Genomic DNA, 24,429 nt, shown 5'->3' with positions numbered 1-24,429 from the left:
GAACAATATGTTGGACATGGTAAAATAGAGGAATAAAAGCAAAATATTCTCTAAGAGGTGAGGACAAATACCTACTTAGTCACACAGACAAGAATCCTTCAGCAGATGAGGAGTAAAAGAATCCACATCACAACTGTAGAATAGAGGTGGGAAAAAAAAACACAAAAACCCGAATCAGAGAGGACTGTTTAGAATAAGTGTGATTTCCCTTCACTAACTGCAGGAATAATCACAGATAGGGGCATGTGGAGTGTAGTCTCTGGGAGAGTTAACACTGTGTCCTGCTTGATAACAACAACAACAAAAAAAACTGGTGGCATTAGAACCATTTCCTTAATTCTTTGACCACTGTGGAACGGTCACTGTCTTTCACATCTTCCTTATCTGACTCTAAAAGGAAGAGACATTTCGAATACCATTATATAAGTGACAGTGTTTTTGAAATCACTCAGAAGTGAATGGGTGTAAAACCAATGGAAAAAAAGGTCATGAATGGTATTTTAATAAATGAAATAGAAGATATAGGAATAGAAATAGGAAATATCAGAATAAACCCATGCAGTAAAATACTGTTTGGTAGAGTTTGGCCTCTCTGTCTCTCCAAATATCTATCATCTATCTATAGCTGTATCGGTATTGGTATAGATGATTGATAGATAGAGATAGATTCAGATAGTTATCTTTCTCATTTATATATATAAATCTCTCTCTCATATGTATAAATGTGTGTATATATATATATGTATATATATATATATATATACACATACATTTGTTTGCATATTGTATTGAGTTGTGACTTAAAATGTATTTCGACACTGAGTTGCAGTCAGAAAAGTTTTGAAAAAAGACTTTCTTGAGAGGGTACAATTTGAAGATGGCAGCATCTCCCTGAGATGACCAAGATCTCGGGGTGGGGGGTCGGGGTAAGAGCCCCAAAGGAATAATGGAGTTTCGCTTTCCTTGTCTGGGGTAGCTGCATAGCTGGGCTCAGGTAGGGCAGTGCGCGTGGCTGGGACCCGAGGAGGGTCTCTGCTGGTGCGAGCTGCTAAGCTCGCCACTCCACCATCGCTCCTTAAGTTTTATTGTGGACGGGGACATGGAGTACAAGGAGAAAAAACAAACAAAAACAAAAACACACTAGCATACAAGCCTCGGCCTAGCCATGTGACTGAAGGAACACTCTACGCTCACTCTCCAAAAGCTTCCAGTACTAAAGAGAAAAGATTTACAACCTTCCAGACCGGCCCCTTCTAGCGTCATCGCAGAGGCAGCTGCAAATGAGAGCTGTGTCCAGGAACTTCCCAAAGGCTCTGCTCTCTAATATAAGCCTCGGGAAAAGGAAGGTCCTATCTTTTTAAAAACTTTATTTCTTTGTTTAGTCCAAACGGCCCCAAACGAGATACAATCGAAATTGTGACCCCCGTGTAATAATTTGAGAAACAAATTGGGTTAACTCTATTTCAGGCGCACCGTCCTGAAAATCTTGTGCCCTTGCGAGCAAACAAAATGCCTCTCTTTTATTCAAAGTGTTATCTAAGATTTTTCGACAGGTAACAGAGGAGGTGGTTAACACGTTTCCTTTCCGGTGGCAGCCGAGCTGACTCCACGACTTCCGATCTTCTCCCCGAGAAGGTCCACCCAGAGTTTTGCTCCGCGGGCTCTTCCTCCGCTCCGAGAGGCTAGCGGCTCCAGGGAGTGGGGAGGGGTGCTGGGGACGGGGTTCAATGACGAGCTTGGGCACTCTTGGGCAGGTTGGAAAATTGCAGACCCGAAGATGATGACCCGAGGTCATCTGGTTGCGGAAGAACTGATCTCCTACGTGCCTCGAGAGAGAGGGGCGACGAAAACCATCAGAAAGAAAGGAAATCGAAAAAAATGTTCAGTGCAGAAACGGTGACATAATCATCGAAGGGAACAACAGTGGCAGCCGTCCAAGACTAAGCAGAGTGGCGCAGCGGAAGCGTGCTGGGCCCATAACCCAGAGGTCGATGGATCGAAACCATCCTCTGCTATTAGAGCTTTTCCATCCCTTGCTCAACTTTACTCCAACTAGGCTACAAGCACGCTCAAAAACCGAATCAATTTCTACCTCTTCCATGTTCAACCAGTTGACATCCACGAGTTTGAGAATCCGCTAGTTTGGCTTCTTGCTTCCCACCTTACTTTGAAATCCCACCATTCTCTCACTAGGCAATTCCAAAACCCTTCTACCTATCTGAAGTGACACACTGCCCCGAATTGTAAAATTCCTTCCATCCCTGGTGTCCAGTAGAGGAGCAATGGAAATATTCCTTCAGTGGAGGTGGTCTTATATCAATATATTGTATGCGACCTCTTGGAGAAAGAGGTGATAAATTCCATATTTACTTCTGTTACAACTTCCAGTAAAGGGCCTTTCAAATTTATTATCTACTTACGATGTTTTGATTGATTGCATTCTATTAGTAAATGCAAATATAAATGAAACCAAAAGAATTAATTATAACAGATTTGTGGTTCCGTCAAGTATCAAAATTTCAGATTTCAGTGTTTATACCTATATTTGGTGCAGACTAGTATAGTAGGACGATCGAATAAAGACTTTAAGCGTAAACATACATTATATTGGCGTAAAATTCTGTGGAAATACAAATTCATGGAGAAAAAGATCGATGAAGTGGGAGATGTCTGGACCCATTTTTGAACAGTGTGGGTTTTGAATGGAAGTCGTTCTCCGAGTTCCTTAACTTAACAGCCTTAAAATGACCTTTCTTGAAAGAATCGTATTCAATCCGTGCCATTTTTATCGTTATTGGAAGGAATGGTATTAGAAATCTTAAAACGTTATTCGTTTTTTAATTTCTCAGAATGTTAGTGCCCTAGTTCACTCTGGCTTAGCCTGAATATTCAGCCGCAAATTAAATCTCCCTCTTCTTTGCTCCCCTCCTGGAGTTCCGACCCCACTGGACTAGGTGAGGATCGCGATTGGAGAGGGTGGCCGGGGCGGGGGTGGGGGTGGGGGGTTGCTGAGCGAGGGACAAAGCCGGGTGCCTGCGGAGGCGCTCAGGTTCTCGGTCGGTAGACAAGAAATCCCTTTGGCCCCCTCCGGAGCCTCGAGACCCCGCCAGGGTGCCATCGTACCTGCATACTCAAAGTGCGAACAATCGGAGGGCGACACACATTCAGCCTCGGGGAGGCGACCCTGGATGGTGGCTGCGTCCGGAGCTTGTCATCCCGGAGGCAAATGACTGACACCTACTGGCTGCAGAAAGGGAAGGGCAAAGGAAAGGAAGAAGGGCGGGAATGCCCAAGCAGCAAACCCGGCCTCCGTTATTCCCCGCTGCTGGCGCCACGAACGCCGTCTGGGCTGCCCAGGTCCACGCGCCCGGGTCTCCGGTCCCGCGCTCCCGCCAGCGCCCCGCCCCGCCCCCCGCCCCCAACCTCCACCGACTCACGCTGAGGGGCTCGGACTGCCCTCCCTACTCCGACTCCGGGGGACGGGAGGGCGGACGGAGCGGTGCCGGGGCCGGGAGCCGGAGTCTGGAGACCCGGCGCCTGCTCGACTCTAGCTCTGGGACTCCGGCCGCGCGCTTCCTCTCCAATCCCTCTCCTCGTGCCGCGCGCTGCAACCCGGGGAGGAGAGAAGAGAGGCCAGAGCGGCCAGCTTAGGCCTCAAACTAGCAGAGCAGGCTACGGGGGCTGCCGAGGTCCCGCGTGTCCTCTGTTTCCACCGGCCGCTCACTTTCGGATGCAGGACCTGGAGGGTGAGGAGCGCCCCGAGACCCTTTCACTTTGCTCGCGCAGAGATCCCAACCGTCACCGGAACACTTCGACTGCGGCTGAGTCAGCAGGCGTCAGAAACCTCGGGAGCCCAAACCCGAAGTCAAAGTCGCCGACTCCGCCTCACTGCTCCACATGGGCACTTACGTGGGCAAGCTGGGACTCTCGCCATCATCCCCAGCAGAGGGGCGCACAGACTCGTCGGAGAGGCCCTTGAACCGCCGGCCAGATCAGCCCCTTCATGAGGTCCCCCGGGTTCAGCACGTCCATCGTGCCCACCCTGCCCCTCGGCACAGACCTGCGAGGAGGCTGCCGAACGGGGATCCTACCAGTCCCAACGCGTGGGTGGTCCACGAGGCTTGGAGGCGCTTTCCCATGAACAGGTCCCGGAGTTCCATCATGGGGCCTCTTCCCTCAGACGGGTGGGAAAGTTACTTCAAGCGGAGTATCTGGTCTCTTCGGCACCCCAGGGCAATATGGAGCCCGGTGACCATCAGGCTCGCTCCTCGTGAGCGGACAGCGCCCCCCTCCACTGCCCCAGCAGAGGTAACGAACTCTGCAGGGGTCTCACCTTCTGAGAAGCCCCCAGACCCATGTGCGAAGGAGACAGTGCTGAGGGCCCTCAGAGAGTGCAAGAAGGGGAAAGTGAGGTGGGAAGAACGACTGTCCCATGAGAGCTTGGACAGTAGGAGAAGGATTCCAGAGACCAGACCATCTGCGTTTAAGCCTCTGACGAAAAATGGAGTCCTCACTTCTTTTGTGCCCAGGCCTGGGCCTCTGCAGAGAAGCCTCGACTGCTGGGGCTCAGATCACAGTTTGAATAACAGGCCCAGCTGCTCCTCCATGGACTCCTTGGCCAGCACACACACAGGTGGCCCCCTTAGCTCCCAAAGAAATGCTATTACAAGCTCTTACAGCTCTTCTAGAGATTTCTCTGAGCCTTGGAAGAGAAGTATTCCCAGTACATCACTCCAGATACCAGAGTGGCCAAAAACAAGGAAAGAACATGGTCATCCGTCTCACTCTCCAGTCCCACCGGTATCAGATGAGCCCCCAGAAACATCCGGCAGCTCTGGGCAGCAAAATCAGATTCCCCTGCTTCTATCAAGCCCTGGGAGCCTGCTGTCCCTGACTCCACCTCCTCAGCTTGGTTATGCAGTCCCTGAAGACCTGGCCTTAGGGAAGAAAGCTGGACTCCAACGGAGCAACAAAGCCAGAGAGGATACGACTGAGGTCACCACAGACTCTGTCCCTGACACTTGGTCTGCTCTTCAGCCTTCCCTGTCCCAGGGCACTGACCCTCAGCTGGAAAGCTTACATAAAATGCAGAAGTCTCCAAGTCCACTGGCCTTCCCACAACCTACCGGAGAGGCAATCAGTGTGGCCCACTCGCCTCTGAAGACAGCGAGCCTGCTGGCCCCACTTGGGTGCTCACATTCAGAGCCCCTTTCAGGCACCTCTTCAGACTCAAAATCCACAACTACTTTCATCCTTCTGACCCTTGTTTTCCCACATCACCAGTCACTGACACCACATGGCCACCTTCAACCTCTCAGGCTGCCATACCCCGAGACTCACCTGCCATTATCCCTCAGCACCCACTATGCAAAGCACTTTGTTTGGATTGATGAGCAGCCCAACTCCCCATCTTCCTGCATCTGCACCTCCTGTTGCAACTTCTGCTGACCGCATGTCAAAACCCATTTTGGGGCTCCCAGCCAAGAGTGAGATAGGAGGCTCCTCATATTCCAGAATTTCCAGCACAGCTGCAGCATCTTACACCTCCGGGTATCTCAACTCCCACCTTCAAGCCTATCTTTGGCAGCATAGGACCACTTAAAACTATGCCCGTGAGAGCTCCTTTCTCTTTCAAGCAGACCTCTCCTCCACCTACTCCTGCTTCTACCCGTCTCTTCCATGGCCTGGTCAAGGCTACCTCTGTAGTCGTGTCCACCACCCCAGCCAGCACAGCCGAAGGCTCTTTTAAGCCACCTTTGGACTTTGGTGTCGTGAATGTTACCAGTACCATGGGCAACACTTGCTCCATCCCTTCCACTTGCCACACTTTCCCTCTCGGAGCTGCCTGTGCCTTCAGGGCCAGCTTCTCCCCAGCTGCAGGCTTCACTTCCCCACTATGCCAGCGTCCAACCGTTCCTACTGTGCACACAGTCACCATCTTTAGCCAGGTTCTTCCCAGTGCTGTCCAGATATCCCCTACCAGGAGCACCGCCAATTTTAGCGCTGTGGGTAGCCCTCTGGCAACTTCAGCCCTAGTAACTACCAACCAGCCTGCATTGTCATCCAGGATCTCCAGTTCGACCGCAGCATTCACGGTTCCCTTGGAGTCAAGCTCAAGGCCACCTTTCCCACTATCCCTGGGAGCCACTCCCCAACCTGCGTTTGGGGCTGCATATGTGCAGAAGCAAGAAGCCCCCCAACCAGCCCTTGGCCCAAGCTTCAGTAGCTCTTTCATTTTTGGAAGCTCACCAGTGACCTCCTCAATCCCAACACCGACTCCAGCCCAGCCATCCTTCAGCGGTACCACGCAGTCAGCCTTTGGGGGTTTGGCACCCTCAGTCTCCACCTTTCACATCCCCGCCAGCTTCCGGCCGGCCTTTGACAGCACTCCAGTAGGTTCCCTTTGGTCAAGCTAATACGAATGGTTTGGGAGTTGTCACCCCAACCCACCGGAGTGGGGCTTGTGGCTCAGTGTTTGGCAGCACAGCCCCACGACCTTTTGACTTTGGGGGATTGGTGACCCCTATAGACTGTGAGGAGACTGGGATGGGCGTCACTGCCCCAGACATGAGCTCCAACTCTGGAGCATTCAGCACTGGAGCAGAGCCAAGTGAGACCACTAGCACCATCACACCCTTGGGAAAAGGCTGCGGCCCAAACAACCAGGGCCGGACCAGCCAGGGCACACATTTTGCCTTGGGGAAGGCCAGCATTTCTGCAAGAAAAACTATGTTTGGGGACCCCTCCATGGCTCCCTTTGCTCAGAGCACCCCTGTCACTGGATCAGTTAAGGCAGGCAGCAGCCTTGGCTTTGGGATGCCCTCTCCACCGCCCCAGGGCTCTGCTGGGAGAAGATCTTTCAGACTGTCAGCTCCTTCATTTTCCATTGGTGCAAAATCAAAATCCCCAAAGAATAGGGAGCAAGGGCATTCCCGAAGGCCTCATGCCCACAAGAAATAACTTGTGTTCCTTGCCATTCGTACTCTGATTTGGACCTCAGCATAGTGAAGTGCCTCAGTCACTTCTAATTCTCTACAGCAAAAATACCCCAGAGCTAAGGTGAGAGCTTTATACATTCACCTTGTGGTCCTAACCTACATTCTAGAGGAAAATGAAGGACTAAAGTATCTAGTGGTGATAGCAGAATGAAACTGAGTGGAACCAAAGCTTTGGAATTGAACGGAGCCTTGCCTCTCCCTCCCTACCCACTCCTTTCTGTGTCAAGCGTGAGCTCAGTCAGGACACTGCCTCCTGCTTTTTTCTCTGGGAACAGACGCGCCAGGGAGGCAAAAAGTACAACCCATATTCTCTTGCATCTTTGGGAGGAGGAGTAGATTCTCTCTAAATCTTAGCCTGCTTTTATTTGGCTCAAAGAAGTGGTTCCTTTATCTGGTCCCCCAGGAAGGCCGATTCCTCATTTCTTGCTATTTTGCTCCTCAGTTGGTTCTTGGGGCAGATTTTTTTTAAATTTAATTTATTTATTTTGGAGAAGCTTTTAATGCAATTTGACCTTGAAGCCAACTTTTCCTTGAGGATAAATGGTCTACCCATGAGAGCATCCGTGGGAGGGCCAGGGGAGGAAAAAACAGAGTGGTGCAACCTTGCTTCTTTTCTTTACACCATAGGTCATAATTCCTCCATAATTACGAGTGAGAAATGCTCAATTAGGGAACCAAAGCGTCTACTTTTCTTTTAATTTGTACCTTATAAAATCACCCTCTACCTCACATCTCTCCCAGATAGGGTGGGTAGGGCAGGAAAACTCTTGGGCCTGAGAACAAAGGGAGAAAGGGAGGAAGAGCAGATACCTAAGTTGACCTCTGTACCGTAAGCAATGGGAGGTCTATGAGTAGCTACGACACATTCCTTAGCACGTATCATCCTGATGGAAAAAAAGAAAAGGCAAGAATGACTTCCTGAATACATCTGTCTCCTGTTTTATGGATACCTTGGAAGAGAGCTAATTGGAAAAATAAGCAATCTTAAATTGGTTGATAAAATAAAAATAAATTGTTGAAATGAGTTTATGATACAGGAATTGCTATAAAACTCATATCTATTCAGAGGCAGAAAGATATTAAGAAACTTGCCCAAGCTCAACCAGTTAGTAAAGGTTAGATTTGGGATTTCAACCCTATTGGCTCCAAAGTCTGTGTTCGCTTCTCCCTCACTACAGCAAATCACCAAAGTCAGACCTCTAACCCAGGTATATACGACTCTAAATATCCATGCTGTTTCTACTTTGAAAGGCATTCCACAACCCAAGATTGCCATCTTACAGAGGGGGGCAAGAGGAAAAGTATTAGACAATTTCTACAGCTCTTTACACGATAATTTAACATTTATACAGTGATGTCTATATACCTTGTATCGTGCTTTGCACCAGACATTCAGAGGTGAAGGAAAACTTCTGCTTTGGAGATTACAATTTAGTGGGGAGACTGGTAAGTAAGCCAGTGATTCCATAACAAGCGACAGGTACTAAGGGAATGGAAGCAGGGCAGAAGGTCCTTTCTTATCTAAGTCTTGAAACTTGAATTCTGTTTTACGGTGTGTGTTCTCCAGTTCTAGCAACTGGAGAACAGGCCAAAGACAAAACACGTGCAAAGGAGGGTCTGGAAGACAGAACGCATCTATCTGGATAACTTTCAAGGAGTCAGACATGGTTTGGGAGAAGAAGGGGCAGATTATGGATATGCTTATAAACCATATCGTGCAGTGTGCACAGGGTTCCAAATGCAATGGAGAGTCATGGAAAGATTTTAAGTGGGAAAGAGACAAGCTTGGGTTTAGATTGCTCTAGCTGTCATGTGAGGGAGGAGTCAAATGGGGACAGGCTGGAGGCTTGGAAATGTTTGGGAGACTGCGGAGACACCAACAAAGATGAAAGATACAAACATTCAAACTAGGTAATTAATTACCTGGTTAACAGGGATTGTTAACCAGGTAGTTAAGAGTGGGCGTGGGGAGGCAGTAGAGAGAGGAGGGATTAAGAAGCAGGACTTGGGGACAGATTGCACCGTGTGGGCAGAGGAGATGGGCAGAATAAGGGTAAGGGGGAGTTGGAGAAGACCGACCCTTAGCCATCTGACTTGGAGGATGGAAAATGTAATTTTGGCAGAATACATGGAATTTTGTATAGACTGAGTGTGAAATGACTAAGGAATATGAAGGAAATATTTGTCATATTCAATCATTCATTCACTCAAAAAATACTGGGCGTCTGATACTGGTTACTAGGCACTCTTCTAATATTTGGGATGTTCTCAGTGACAGATAAAATTCCTGTTCTTGTGGAGTTTATGTTCTAGTAGGGGGTGTGATTAAAAACTAAACAATAAACGTAATAGGAAATAACTACCATGTGAAAGAGATTGTAACCGGCATGGCAAAAATATAGAGCAGGGTAGGAGGATTAAGACGGTGCTACAGTTTCATCTGAGCTCTTATGAGAGGTTGACATCTGAGCAAAGACTTGAATTCACTGACAGACTTAGCCATGCCAGAGTATGAGGGAAGAGGATTCCAGGCAAAGAGAAAACCTGGTGGAAGTCCCCAAGAGTGAGATGCGGAACAAGTAGAGGCTTTGGGACAAATAAATGACATGACTTGACTCATTTTTAGGATGGTTCTGGCTGCTGGCTGAGATGGGACGGTAGAGGAGTGAAAGCGGGGAGACTGGGAGGAGGGTTCTGCAGGAATCCAGGTGGGATTCAATGGTGGCCCAGACGAGGATGCTTACAATGCAAGTGGTGAGAAGTGGTCAGATTTATATATATATTTAATCGATTTGCTCTTAAAGGGGTTGTGAGGTGTGAGATGAAGAGAGGAATCCGGGATAAAGCAAAGGTTTTTGGTTAGGGCAAATGAATGTATGGAGTGTCTGGTGAGGGCTAGGGAAAGATTGGAGCATTGTCAATGTACCTTAGAATATCGAAACCTTCGGAAAAGGTGAGATCCCTTACGGGGAGGGTATAGAATATGAAAAAGAGGGCTAAATTCGTCGTTTTAGAACGGCAGGAAGTTAATGAACTTTTCAAGTGCAGTTGGTACAAGTAGCTAAACTCTTCAGAGAAAAGAAAATTGCTTCATCTCATACAATTAACAAAAATGAATTCCAGATGGATTAAGGACTCTGATAGTATGAAATAAAATTATTTTTAAAATAATTTATTTTTATAAATTATTTTAAATAGGTAGGAGGAAGGAAGCCTCACTCGGGGACTTTGAATCTGATCTTTTGGCGGGGCTCAGACTCGTCAGTTGGAGAGAGGCCCCCAAGAAGCAGAGTTCAATCAGGCCAAATGTTTTCTTTCTCTTTTTCTTTTTCCTCACTCCGAGATGGGGGAGAGTGAAATAGGAAGAATGTGGAGCTTTAAAAAATTAACGTTACTTTTCGGTTGTTTCGGTTCGTCGTGTTCCCTTTCCTTCTCCTCCCTCCCCGCCTCCCCCCGCCCCACCCCTCCGGCCCCACGGCCCCCCGGCTCCCCGCCCCGAGAATTTGAAGAAACCATTTTGTTTCCTTTTCATTTAATTGCCTACAGAGGAACAAACGAGCGGTTCGCTGGCCGGTTAGCTCAGTTGGTTAGAGCGTGGTACTAATAACGCCAAGGTCGCGGGTTCGATCCCCGTACCGGGCAAGTTGTGCCACAAGGGTTTCCTCTTAGATTTCAACACAGATGAGAGCTCTTCCAGCCTCAGGTGCACTGCGATGTCACAATTAACGTCAGGGTGAGAGACAAACCTCGCGCGGAGAACTTCAAAAAAATTTAGACATACATCTTTGATTTCCCTCAAGGTTGAAGTCCTCCTTTGAATCCCATCTACAGGGCGAAAGGATAGTAGTGAGTGACCAGCAAGGGAAATAGAGCTGCTTTGGGCATATTATTTTTCCTCTGGGTAACTGATTCTTGCAAAGAAACTGACCCTATTGGATTATTTTCGTCCAAAAATAAACTGGGAAACCATCCACACTTTCTACACTTCCACACTTGGGTCTTAACTAGTTCAGCGAAAGATGAAACACGATTTTTTTATATGATGTGTGAAAAAAAAATTTATTAATATCAACACAGTAGGAAAGAAACAGCTTTGCCAGTTGTCTCTTTATAACAGGGAAAGAGCTCCCAATGACCAAAGCTGGAACAGTTTGAACAACAGATAGTGTGGTTTTGGATTATCATCCAAAGTATAAAATACATATTCACGAGTCCATACTGATATAAATCAATCAATCAATGAATACAGGAGAGGGGAAACATTTTCCTTACAGAAGAATTCCAACTAATATAAGTAAATACTCCCCCCCACCCCCCCAGGAGATGAAGCTTAATCCCCTCCCTTCCGGAATATGGGCCATACTTAGTGACTAACTTCTAAATAGTAGAGTAGGAAGTAGGAAAAAAAAACAGGAACTTCACAAGGGAGAAAAATGGCAAACACTACCTTAAAAATGATCAAGGTTGGCATCACCAATGGTAAGCTATGCTCCTATCACGTAACATCTGCTATGATGCGATGGGACCAGTACTTTATCTCTGTGGTCTCCCACAAAAACCTATAACCCCAAACCAATCATGTAAAAAATATCAGACAAACCCAGATTGGAAAACAGTCAAGTATACTACAGAAATAGTTCATCAAAACTGAGAAACTGTCACAGACTAGAGGAGGCTGAATACAATGTAGGATCCTGGAAACAAAAGGGACATTAGTGTAAAAACTGGTGTGATATAGACAAAGTCAGGAGTTTAGTTATTAGTAAAGTACCCACGTTGGTTTCTTAGTTTTAAAAAAGGTACCATGGTAATGGAAGAAGCTAATATTAAGGGAAACTAGGTAATGGGTATAAGGCAATTCTCTGTATTGTCTTTGCAACTTTTCTAAAATTATTCCAAGATAAAAATTTAATGTTAAAAATTACGATAAGAAACATATCTCTTTGCCACCACTGAAATCAGTGTTGAGGCAAACGCCTGGTTGACAGTAGGTCCATGATAGGTAGTTGTTCAAAGCTGAAGGAATGTGATATTGATGTTTTATTTTGGTGAGGGACATGGCAGAGATATTTATATGGTTATCTGTGCTAGATGATGTATACTTGTCCTGCCAAATACTCTCCTAGAGTCCCATTCGCACACTGAAATGCAAACCAGACCAACGAGATTTGTCTTTAACCTGTAAAAGACATCTGAAATGGAGCCATCTGGTTTATGTTGAACTTGAAGTTTGGTGGGTTTCTCTCACAAAGTTTCAAATCACACCCAAAGTGTTTTCTTTCCTATCTTGGCCCTAAAATATTTCCATTTGGGCCAATAAACATCTGAACCACTTCTCTTTGTTACATCCTGCCCCACAAAACTGGGTTTATCTATCACACCATGGTCCCATTATAAAATCCAAGTTTTTCAGAAAGAACAGTGGCTAGTTCAATGTTCTTTGGTGGGTTCTTCACAGAACTCAGACTTCTCCCAGGTAATATTCATCACACCTTCCTTTTTGTTCTTAAAGACTTCATAGATTATTTTAATGCTGGGTGGATTTGTGTGTGTGTGTGTGTGTGTGTGTGTGTGTGTGTGTGTTTAAGTTTTAGGCATCTCTGATATGCATAAATGGAGGTGGTTCCTAATTTAATTTAGTCTTCCCATTAATACACATAATACCTGATACTTAAAATACAATAGGAGAGGTGTATTGCATTGGGCAGAAAATTTTAAATCATACAGATTTGATTACAACAAAGGAGTTCTTCAAATAGAAATGAGTGGAAAATGTGACCTACCTTTACAGAAGGCAGCTATAGCTGTTGAAATAAACAACAAAAGGAAACAAATTGCCTGCTATTGCAAGAGATACAGGCAGTTTCCTTACACTATTCTCTATCAGCTCAGGAAGCAATGTTGTGTACCTGGCCTAGATATAACACGCTTGTAGAAGTCTTATAGATTGAGGCTAGTCATAACCTACACTATCTGCCAGCACTCCCCAAAGAATTTGAGTAAATGAAAACAAGAAATAGATATTTTACATTATTTTCTCAAGGTCACAAATACAATGACAGGTTTGGAACAAAGAACCAATGGAGCCTGGCATCACAGTTTGTGCTCTCAAGCATCATTCCATACTGCCTCTCATTCTCAAAGGAGAGGACAACTCTCTGATATTTATGCACTGATTGTTTATTTCAGGAACTAGGACCAGTTAAGAACTTTATGACATTCTTAAGTAAGACATGTCTGCCTAAGTTTCATATTGTCTATATTTCTGTGTCAAACATCGTTCTTAACGTGTATACATTTGCTGAATTCTTACCTTCTTTTTTCCTTTTGCATACCTTTACCTGCCACATAGCTCCAATATCAATATTGGAAAGCACATTTCTCTTTTGTAAGATATTGCTTTTTCGCAGTAAGAGTAGCAAAAGGTGTGGTGAAGTCCTTCAAAGTGCTCCAGTTCATGTTATGTTTCAAGACCGATAAGCACCATCGTTTCCCAATTGCAGATTTGAAACTGAGAAATATGTCCTATAACGAAGTTGTAGAAGCTCCTAGAAGTGAAGTGGTTTGGCTACCTATTTCAAGGGTCCAGAGGCTCAGAAAGTTTTTCGTGTCTTGGCACAGCATGTAAACTTCTGTGCCTATTTCAGGCGAGAGAAAGTAAAAGAACTTGATAGAAATTCTGAGAAATAGTCCCGAGACTCTATCATTAGTCAAAAATTCTTGAGAAATGCATTGGTGAAACAGGAAAGTGACATCTACTTCAAATACTATCAGAATCAGCATGATGTTATAATTGGCTCTGTGGCTTAGTTGGTGAAAGCGCCTGTCTAGTAAACAGGAGATCCTGGGTTCGAATCCCAGCGGGGCCTTAGGAGGCACTGTTTTAAATATGGCAAATAAAAATTGGAACTAACTGGAGTTTATATGCGTTGAAGTCCTAGGAGGAGAGAGGACAGCATTAGTCCCCTTGCTTACAAAATAAATATAATATCAACAACTCTCCCAAGAACGTTGAAAGGTGCTAAAAACCCAGAATACTTGCCCTGAAATCCTGAGATGAAGATTAGAATTGCCTAGAATAATTGCTTCTTGGTCTTTCCTTTACCTTTTAGATCAGGTGTCAGACATTGCCAGTTCGGTTTTGTGTGATCTCTTCAATTATTTTTGCCTCCTAGAACTTTTAACACAACGGAGACGTTTGTTTTTCTTGATTGATTCATTGAATGGTCAACCTCTCCCCTCAGATCCCCCCAGTTTTGCGCCAGATAACTTTTTGGCACATTGAATAGCGCCTTAGAGCCATGCTTCTCAAAATTTTGTGAGCACATGAATGACCTGCCATGGTCCATTACAGTGAGGATTTTAGATTACTACATCTGCAACAGGGCCTGAAAGTCACCATTTCTACAGTCTCCCAGATGAGTGACGTCTACATTACTGTTACGTGGACCATACAGTGTGAGGCAAGGCTACTGAATTAGTGATCTAGTTTCAATGGGTGTGCTTTCAATTTCTGCACTTTCATATGTTTACAGCTATTTTCCACACCCATTACTTAATCTGGAGTTGTTTTTACTCATTTGCCTTTAGTCAAATCTAATCCAAAACAAATAAAAGAACAAGGAAAAAATTCTAATATAAATTAGAGTAGTGTAAATCAAGTGGTGTTATAACCGTTTCCTCCTTTTTTTTTTTTTTTTTAGTTTATTTTTACTGGAGTGTAGTTGCTTTACAATGTTGTGTCTGTTTCCGCTGTACAGCAAAGTGAATCAGTTATACGTACACATATATCCCCTCTTTTTCAGGTTTCCTTCCCATTTAGGTCACCACAAGCATTGAGTAGAGTTCCCTGTGCTATATGGTAGGTTCTCATTAGTTATCTCTTTTATACATAGTCGTGTATATATGTCAATCCCAATCTCCCAATTCATCTCACTCCCCTTTCCCACCTTGGTATCCATAACTTTGTTCCCTACATCTTTGTCTCTATTTCTGCCTTGCAAATAAGTTCATCTGTACCAGAAAATGAACGACCATTTATCTCTGTGGTTTCATTTGGCAATTTTAAAAGTAATTAACTGATTTCGTGCAAACTTATTATAATACTCAGTGCATGTGCCCTTTGCTACCTCAGGCTTGCATACTTTTTCAGGACATCTGGTAGGGTCAGGATTGGCCACGTTGGGGGCTACTCATTACTTGCTTTACAATAAACTTCTAATCAAATTATTGGAAAATAATAAATCATCATTTATGCTGCCAACTCGATATCAGGGAAAAAACGGACTCCAATCTTGCTAGCTGGGAAATACTGTCTCTCTTCTCTGTTTCCTGCAACCTTGTGACCAATCCAAGTTTGAGTTGCTGAGAGCAGGAGTTTTCAGCTTTGCTCTTTGTCAGACGTGCTGATGCAGAGCTGTCCTATCACGAATTTCTCACAGAGAATTCGAGGAAAGACCATGGTTTTGCTGCTGAGCACCTTCCTGATCCTTGAGGTAAAAGCTGGGAAGTGGACAAATACAGTGACGAAGGGCAGGTGAAGTGAGGAGAAAAATAAAGTATAGGCTACTACGTCAGCTGTTGCACAGATTGACATGGCTCGAAGCACAGGCGTTCCAGGGCAGTGTGAGTGACACTGGATAAGAAGTTGACTGACGACTCCCACCTCAACGTACTCGGCACAAAGTCCGGTCCCATGAATTCCCAAACACTACTCTTTTTGTCACTCCCCCCTGGGGCACAGCCCACCCCGCCCCGCTCAGCAGTCTCCTCCAGACAAGCATGCCCTCTCGGTAGTTTGGGGGTCTTCAGGGCTCTGTGTGTTATGTCCTGGGTCCTACGATGAGCAAGAGAGATGGAAATGAAAGTCACAGGGTAGTATCGGGTAGTTCCTTGTAATCACATGCCCTAGGAGCCTGAGGTTACCCTGCCTGATGTTGGGGAAGGAATTTGGACTCTGCTTTTGAGTTACGTTTGGTTATGAGTCGTAGAGTTCCTATATTCTTATTTTAACACGTTTTTCAAAAGGAGGGAAAGCAAAGTGAGTGAGTGAAAATATACTAGAAGAGAAATACTCAAAATTATTAGACTTGGGGAGCACCAAGGAAATGCCGTTTTATTGGACTTGTAAAACGCAACGTGCGTGTGACGTTTCCGTAGTGTAGCGGTCAGCACGTTCGCCTTACACGCGAAAGGTCCCCGGTTCGAAACCGGGCGGAAACAGTGCTCTGCCCAGGCTTTTGCCACTTTACCCACAAGTACAACTACTTCCTTACTACCTTGCTGCCCTCTCGAAGGTGCCAGACCTCAAAACAAAGGGCTTCCAACCTATCCTCACAGCAGCAGTGCTCAGACCTACATCTTGTTAAAGTACTTACTGGATTTTCACATTTCTGTAGGTTCCTCGGACTCCAACACCTTTTACAATGTGTGAATTATGAGTATGTCCTTCCAGTCTGTGCCTAGTGTTTTTCTCTCCGAATGGACTTTTGAGGAAAAACGTGTTCAGTTTTGGGGGGGTACAGTGTAGCAATCTTTCTTGTATGCTTAGTCCTTATTATGTCCTGTCTAACATATAGTTGCTCGTCTCAAAGGCATGGAGTATTTTGCTAAATTTTCTTCACCAGACCTTACTGTTTTCACTTTCACTGTATAGGCAAATGATTTGAAATGCAAGCAAATGGCCAGGAAGCAGCTGAGGTGTGCTTACCGCAATTAGAATTGAATAAGTGAATGAATGCCATCAGACAAACAAGGATGTAAAACAAACAAACGAAAAACAAAAGGTGATGTTTCCAGACGTCTTCCATCTCTGGCATTTTCTTTTTTCCTTGCCAGAAATATTTTCAGAAACCTTCAATATAAAATTTGTGTGTGGAGAAGGTGGAAAGGAATGGAGGAGGGGGCGGAGGAAATGAATCAGAAACGTTTCCCGTCCCCAGAAACTACACGGAGATTTCGTGTCCGGCAGAGGCCGTTGCTTAACCTCACTGTCCTTTCCTTTTTCTCCTAGTTCCCGGGGTCCGCGTTCGTACCCCCGTCAATACCCTCAGGGACTCGGTCTGCAGCCCGCCTTGATCCGGGTCTCTCTGCTCAGGTGTTTCCACAACGCGGTCAAGGCCAAGCCGCCCCTTCTCCGGAAGCCCAGGCTGCGCGCCGGGATCCGTAGGCCGAGTCGCCTCAGCCACCTAGGCTTGCCTGGGAGGGGTGGCCGCTCGCTGCCACGAGTTGTCCTTTGGGCGCAGAGACCTGTCGCTTGCGTGGGTTCAAAAGGCAGTTGCCTTTAGGCACAGAACAGTCCCGGCCGGGCTCGGAAAGGGGTGAGGGTGGGTTTACCGGCGTGTGTGTTTAGAGACAAGTCTGTGGGACAGACGTACGCGGAATGGGGCGCGGGGACCCTCGCAGGCAGGGTACCGAGGCCGGCAGGGGCTCCTCTCGGACGCTTCAGGGGCTCGGCATCCCGCTCAACTCAAGGTGCGTGCCCGGCGGGCGGAGATGGCCCGCGTTGCCACCAGGAAACCCGCCTCTTCCCGGAGTCAGGACCATGAACAGCGCACTCTAGATTTGCCGGGCTGTGTGAGGGATTTCTCAGAAGAGAGAAAGGACAGGGGGAAATGTTCTGATAGTATATTGAGCTGGTGGTGTGTGTGTTTTAGGCACCGATTTTCTTATTTACAAAAACACATGAAGTACCGCATACAGTATTTCTACTTGATGGTTATGGAAGAAATGTTCACACATTAAGATATGGGGAAGTCATTATGGCTTACATATGATTTAACTAAAACTTAACCCTGACTAGAACAGCCTGTTTTGCGACCTATTAAACATACCTTTTACATCTGCTTTAACCATTAAAAAAAAAACAAAAACCAAAACATACCATTACATCTGCTTTAACCATTTAACTTTTACCATTACCAGAAGTAAAAATGTCTATTTTAAAGATGGAGATTAAACGCCTCCCTTCCTGGGACGCCAGTGCCAGTAGTACTTCCTCTCTACAGGGACCCTGGCTCTTGTCCCTCGTGGACTAAGGGGAGTCCCATGATCTGAATGCCTGGGAGTTTTCTCAAATGTTTGGGGGGATTTTAGCTGGCTTTTGCTTAGATTAGGTCAGACTAGATCTCAGATGCTGTGAACTTTGAGAGGACAAAAGTATGACAGACAGAAAGCAGTGTTTCTAAAAGAGTTGCCTATCACCTAAACATCTGATGGCTATTTTATTATGTGGCCCTGAAGATTATGGCCTGAAATCCTCTCCATGGCCACTCCTATGTCTTCAGCTTCATTTTGTACCTCACTGCCCCCTCTCTCCCAACCACACTGTCCTAGTTGCAAGCAGTTCCTCTTATTTCCCAGGGATGTGTGCACATATTATTCGTTCTACCTCAAATACTTCTCTATACCTAGTGAACATCTCCTCAACCTTGAAACTTGACCTCCACCATTACTCCTTCAGATAAAACTTTCTAAGTAAATCTTCACATTTCTGTTAGCACTGTACACCTCTCTTTTATTGCAAAAGCCAGTTAGGTGAAAGATGGCAAAGCTGGGATGAGACAGCATTGCATTCTGGATTCCAAGTTTGTGCCGTCAAGAACATTACCATACCGTGTCTCTCTCTCAACATCCAAGATCCTTCTCTCGAGGCAGTTGTACATTTTGAGGCGTCTCTTTTGCCCAATTTGAAAACTAAACTAAACATACAACCAAATTGTCTAAAAAGAGCATGTCTGTGTGTTTGAAATGTATGTGGTATTAAATCAGTTCCTAACTTCCCACATTCTGTGTCAAATTTGATTTCTGGAATGTGTGTACCTTTACTGAATGACTGAATTCTTGCCTCTTTTTGCCTTTACCGTTGACTTTTGCATGCTTTTATCCGATGCATGGTTTATCACAGAATTTGCCCATGATTCTCCCTCTTAGTGAGGCTTACTCTTTTAACAGTAAGAGGAAAAGATGTGATTCTTACAGCCGAATGCATTTCCAAACCAAATAAATGTGCACTACTTTATAACACTTAATTAAAGAGAATACAGGGCAGTCATTAGTCATCCGCGCACACATCCTCAGGGTCCAATAGAAGTACGTAAGAATATATGACGCGGGTGGAAGCATGGCAGATCAACAGATTGACTGCAAAAATTAGCAAAGAGCACTCGCAGGCGAAAACTTGCTTTCAGGGAATGACATTCTTGCTATCACGTATGGAATGTTCTAAGGGTTACAATTCTTATGATTTTAAATATAGAAATTGAAAACAACGTTGTATTATGTACACTCACCGCAAATTACATGAATCTGTCGGAGTCAAAGGTTTTGCGGTTATTTCTATCCTCATTCCGGAACCAGCGACTTCGGAGGTCTCATTTAATGAAACAGGCATACTTAAGCGCTTGTTTCGTGTGGGGGCCAGTGGCGCGATGGATAACGCGTCTGACTACGGATCAGAAGAGTCCAGGTTCGACTCCTGGCTGGCTCGGAACCCTTTTGACACCCAATCGCCTTGCAATTGACACGCCGACCAGTTCTTCAAACTTTCTCGGATCACAATGACGTGCTGGGAAAAGCTCCCTCACCTTGCTTCTTGTTGCCCCACAGGGCAATCAATCCCGCCTCTTGCGCAACTCGGAAGGACCCTTCAAAGGCGATCACAGGAACGTTCACAATCTAACGTTTTCTGGTTTCAATCTCATACCGCAAATATGGAGAAAGGATCCCACAGAGACACCTATACACAGATTCAAATCAAAGAGGCTTTAAGAAAACAGAAGAGGAGGAGGAAGAACAAGAAGAAAGAAAGAAACAATGTGGATCTACGAGTGTCTTCACCAATATTAGCCTCACTGGTTTACCCCTCAACCCCTTCCGAATAGAAAGACAAGAGGCTTTGACTGAGGCAATGGTAAATCCAGAAAAGCCGGGCTTGCGCGGACCGGATAGCGCAGCTGGTCCTGACCACCACGCACTCAAGATTCCAGGCCGCAGCTTGCTTCCCAGCACCGCGACTTCCAGAAGAGCGCTGGTTCGACAGTTCCAAAACGAGGGGGTAACGCGAGTGACGTGTTGGTTTTTTTTTTTTTTTTTTTTTCTTTCTTTTCTTTAAGTAACCTGAGCTTTGTAAGTCTCAGCTAGAGACGTGTAACCACCTTGGGTGGCAAGGAGTAAAAGCGACCGTGGCCAGTACGGGGATCGAACCCGCGACCTTGGCGTTATTAGCACCACGCTCTAACCAACTGAGCTAACCGGCCGCGACAGAGCACAGCTTTTCGCTTAAAACTTTTAACCACCGTTTCCCGCAGTACCTCTTCGGGCAAAGACAAACGTTTACTTTCCATGGTCCTCGGATACCTAGCTGCTCCATGTGTAACCCACCAAAGATCTGCTGTGCCCTCTACACAGAAAGCCAAACTCGGACAGCAGCCCTTTGTCCAAAAGGAAGCCTTGGGTTGCACGGCGCCAAGCAAGGGACTGCGAGACAAGTCTCACGTCCACTCCGCCTTCGTCTTTGAGATGCGGGTGTTTTTAAAGGGGGGGGAACAAAGAAGCTGGCATTGACCACCGACTTCTGACATTTCGGAATCATTGCTTCAGGAGTCAGGATGTTTCCGGTTTACCATTCTCTGGCCAGGTGGTCCACGGCTCGGGGATCTCTTAGCTCAACTTGCCCTGCAGAAACAAACTGACTTTGGACGTTAGTGATGACATCTATAACAGCAATTTTACTACATTAACGATGTTATCAACAACAGCAATTTTAGTCTGACTCTGGTTGATTAGTGCTCAGTTGGCACAGAATTGAGGTCAGAGGGGACAAGAAAGGACGGCCTGGCAGACCAGTGGGCATTTCCCCCTCTCCGTCGTCCCTCGGTTTCTGTCGGTCAAACACTGCCCCGGCACAGAATGGGCAGCTGCCAGAGTTCAAGGGCACCGAATCCCGGTTACTTTTCTGCGATCATGTTCTGGCACCTAAGAGATGGTGATCACAGAACTTCCTAAGGTCACATAACCCACATAGGACAAAATCGAGCAATTTTCAGAAATCTACTGTACCCGGACGCTGCCTAAAATGTCTGTCCTGCCTTTGGAAAGGAATTCTTCGCTTAAGGGTAGTATTTGCCTGGTGTGACTCATTGACTTTAGTATTATTGGTTTTAATACAAAAGCGCAGTAACCCCGATCATTTCCTGGAAGAGAGAAGCAATTCAACGTGGCCGAACCTGGGCTAGCCAGAAAGTCTCTTCTCTCTTAGACACACCAGCGGGGGGGCGTGGGGGTGGGTGGGGGTGGGTGGGGGGGGTGGGTGGGGGTGGGGGGGGTGGGGGGGGAATAAACACAAGCAGGGGAAGCGCAGTTTCCGTAGTGTAGTGGTTATCACGTTCGCCTCACACGCGAAAGGTCCCCGGTTCGAAACTGGGCGGAAACATCTCACCTCTCCGGAGTCTGCTTTTTGAAGCATCCTCCTGAACCTCTCAGGAACCTTCCGAGAAACCAGGTAGGTGAGGCGGCTCCCGGACGCCGACCAAGTCTCACCCGGAAACCTGGGGGACTCCGCGAGCATCGACAATCGGACCCGTCGGAATATCCTTCAGGCACCATATTCCGTCTTGTATGACAGAGCCTGCACTCACTCCTAGTTCAGGGGCTGACTGCCAGCCATTTACACAACAGCACATATTCCATGGATTCCCCCGGCCGTTGGCCGACAGCTTCCTCCAAAAACGTCGGCTTCCTCTTTCACGTCCAGGAATACGACTGAAAACCAGTGTGCCTTCTTTCCCTCTGGTTTTCTTTCAAGAGAAAGCGTCTCATTCTGTTTATTAAGGGTGGAAAGCAACAACAACAACCAAATTCTCCTGAGAGAAGCTATACTTGGAACTTAACCTTTTAAAGGGGTTGGGGGGTGGGGGCGGGGAGGGAGAAAGGGCGCAAGAGGAACGAAAGAAGAGAAGAACGCCTTGGTGCTCTGTGGCCGGTTAGCTCAGTTGGTTAGAGCGTGGTGCTAATAACGCCAAGGTCGCGGGTTCGATCCCCGTACTGGCCACTCCCTTCGGTCATCTGCGCAGGGAAACTTGCTTCTTAACCTACACACAACTGCGAAGAGTGTAGAGTCCTCTCTATAATAGCATGTTCCAAATCCACCTCCCTCGCATACCTTTTATCCACTCCTTAGCCAACTCGGCTCTCGGCCTACTACAACTTCAACATTCTTCCCGGCAGGCAGTGTTCTCTTTCCTCCGGGACAAGTGGCTGAGGACAGAGAGACGTGCAGGGCCAGAGGGCACAAGAGTGGCAGCTCGACCTAACACGAAAACTGGGCGGGAAAAAGTGGAAAAGATTACTGGCAACCTTTTGTTACAAGCTTATTCGCTTTTAAATTCTCTTTCCAAAGTAGTTGCGCAATCAACGTCCTTTCTCAAATCCTCAAGAGATACAAAGTAAAGAGGCGTTCTTCAAAGGTCGTTCTTTCCACGTCTCTGACGACTCTTTCAGAGGAACTGACAGCCGAGATTGCCCTGTGAGGAAGGACCACGCCAGGTGGACTGGTTCAGGATACTTCCTCTTCCCTCCATGTCGGCAGCACTTGGAACACTTTGAGCAAGAAACACAAAACACAGACTTTTCTTTTCTTTTCTTTTCTTTTAAGGACAGGAATCGAATCTGGATTCCTTAGACAGACGTGCATCTCATATCGTCGCTTCCGACTTGAAAGGACAGTTCAGTATCATGGTAACTTCTCTGATCTTTGTGGGAAGTCCTTCCCCACACTTGCAGAGTTTTCCTACCTGCGTGCGCTGACCAGTGCTAAGCTCCACGTGGAGTGCTTTCTGGAAGTTTCTCTTCTCACGGCTCTCTCCTTTCCGGTACTCTGTCCTGCCAGCTCTAGCTGCCTTGGTCTCCTGGACTATCCGCCCCGTCACTTCAACTCAGGGAGTTCACCAGCCGCCGCCTGGGTTCCTGTTGCATGCACTGGGGCCTGGAAACTCTCTCAAGGCAGTAAGGACTAGGGTGCCGTCCTAGATCTCACCTCATTCCCAGCAAAATCGCTCATTCCTTTTTTTCTGTCAGGGAGTACCATCCTTCTTTGCCTGATGTTTGGTGTCTTGAAAACTGTTTCGTCTATTTTGTCAGGTTTTGCTTCTTTCAAGCAGGAGGGTGTATCTGATCCTTGAGATTTCGTCTTAGCTGGAAACAGGACTTTCTGCCCTTTGGAGGACGAAGGGGGAAAGCTGAGGCCTCTTCGGTGTGTCCTGCGGGTTGCAGGCTCCGGGTGAGCAGAGAGGGGCAGGCTGGTTAGTGCAGCGGCCTGTCTCAGGGCAGTTGGCATTGCCTTTCTGGGAAACGTGGGGCCTCATGTTGCGTGTGGCAAGCAGTGTGCACAGGTATTGCACTGGGTCTCCAGGCTCCAACTGGGTCAACCTGTCTGGAGGGCTCAGGCTACAGGCCTCAGCGCCGCTCAGATGGTCTCCTCTGGTGTGTGAGTGTGATGTGTGTGTGTGTTGGGGGGCGGGGGGGGGGGCGGGGTTTGGGCCAGGGCTGTTTGCGGGAGAGGAGGGCTCTTGTGTGAGAGCAGGGCTGAGTCCAGGAGTGCTGAGGGGCCGAGGCCGCCAAAACGGGCATTCGGATCTCTGTCCGGCTGGCGGGCGGAAGGTGGGAGTTTTCTGATGAGGGGGTGGGAGCCTTGGAGGGCGTGGGATCCGGGCGCTCTTTCCTTATCGCCGCCCCGCTGTCGCCCGCGGGGCATCGGAACACCTACGTGCTCCGTCAGTGCCTCCCCGTGGGTGAATTCCGGTCGTCCTCTCGGTGGCCTGGTGATGACTGCCACTTAGCACAGCCTCAGAGGCTGAGACTGGATGAATCAGTGGGACCCGCCCAGCACCTGAGTCCACCGGGATGACCCCGCTCCGTCCTTCCTTCCCTTGCTGCCTCTAGTCCCCTTTCTTTCTCTCTCTCTCCCCACACACACCCCCGTCTCTCCTTTCCATTAGGTTACTACTTCTCTGTGGTACCCTTTTCCCAATACTTTATTGAAGTATATTTTTAAATGAAAAGAGTTTATGTGTAGTTTGAGCTGATAAACTTTACCGATGTATCCTACTCCCATGTGACCACCACCCAGCTGGAGACTGAGAGCATTCCCATTAGTCCAGAAAATCTCCTTATGCCCCCTTACCAGTCAATATTGCATCCTGCAAGCTAATCGCTGTCTGATTTCTAGCACCAGACAGTTTGCCTGCTCTTGAACTTCATAGAAATGGAATCATATGGCATATCCTATTGTGAGGCATTTTGGGGGTCCAGCATGATAATTTTGAGAGTGATCTGAGTCCTTACACGTGCAATAAGTCACAGAACTTTGTTCCTCTTATTGCTGGGAAGTTTATTCTTTCGATTTTATAAACAAACCAAAATTTATCTGTATATA

The 24,429-nt window shown here is 46.8% G+C and overlaps 1 protein-coding gene and 8 non-coding genes across 9 annotated transcripts; 8 read left to right on the top strand and 1 right to left on the bottom strand.

Annotated features, from left to right (window-relative positions):
- Positions 1–1,943: 1,943 nt before the first annotated feature.
- TRNAM-CAU (transfer RNA methionine (anticodon CAU)) lies at positions 1,944–2,015 on the top strand. Its single transcript has one exon. It is a non-coding gene; the product is annotated as a tRNA-Met (tRNA).
- A 1,882-nt stretch (positions 2,016–3,897) lies between these two features.
- On the top strand, positions 3,898–6,960 carry LOC133095004 (POM121-like protein 2). Its single transcript, XM_061195807.1, is given in 5 exon segments — positions 3,898–5,257; positions 5,260–5,354; positions 5,357–5,538; positions 5,540–6,397; positions 6,399–6,960. Coding segments are annotated over 5 exon segments (3,057 nt in total).
- A 3,606-nt stretch (positions 6,961–10,566) lies between these two features.
- Positions 10,567–10,640, top strand: TRNAI-AAU (transfer RNA isoleucine (anticodon AAU)). The gene has a single exon. It is a non-coding gene; the product is annotated as a tRNA-Ile (tRNA).
- Positions 10,641–13,793: 3,153 nt separating this feature from the next.
- Positions 13,794–13,867, top strand: TRNAT-AGU (transfer RNA threonine (anticodon AGU)). The gene has a single exon. It is a non-coding gene; the product is annotated as a tRNA-Thr (tRNA).
- A 2,280-nt stretch (positions 13,868–16,147) lies between these two features.
- Positions 16,148–16,220, top strand: TRNAV-UAC (transfer RNA valine (anticodon UAC)). Its single transcript has one exon. It is a non-coding gene; the product is annotated as a tRNA-Val (tRNA).
- Positions 16,221–19,412: 3,192 nt separating this feature from the next.
- TRNAR-ACG (transfer RNA arginine (anticodon ACG)) lies at positions 19,413–19,485 on the top strand. The gene has a single exon. It is a non-coding gene; the product is annotated as a tRNA-Arg (tRNA).
- Positions 19,486–20,180: 695 nt separating this feature from the next.
- Positions 20,181–20,254, bottom strand: TRNAI-AAU (transfer RNA isoleucine (anticodon AAU)). Its single transcript has one exon. It is a non-coding gene; the product is annotated as a tRNA-Ile (tRNA).
- A 1,102-nt stretch (positions 20,255–21,356) lies between these two features.
- On the top strand, positions 21,357–21,429 carry TRNAV-CAC (transfer RNA valine (anticodon CAC)). Its single transcript has one exon. It is a non-coding gene; the product is annotated as a tRNA-Val (tRNA).
- A 544-nt stretch (positions 21,430–21,973) lies between these two features.
- Positions 21,974–22,047, top strand: TRNAI-AAU (transfer RNA isoleucine (anticodon AAU)). The gene has a single exon. It is a non-coding gene; the product is annotated as a tRNA-Ile (tRNA).
- The last annotated feature ends 2,382 nt before the right edge of the window (positions 22,048–24,429 follow it).

The sequence above is a fragment of the Eubalaena glacialis genome, chromosome 7, assembly GCF_028564815.1.
Source record: "Eubalaena glacialis isolate mEubGla1 chromosome 7, mEubGla1.1.hap2.+ XY, whole genome shotgun sequence".
In the NCBI taxonomy this organism is placed as follows: domain Eukaryota; kingdom Metazoa; phylum Chordata; class Mammalia; order Artiodactyla; family Balaenidae; genus Eubalaena; species Eubalaena glacialis.
The sequence above is the reverse complement of the archived record's forward strand: the minus strand, read 5'-3'. Positions and strand labels throughout refer to the sequence as shown.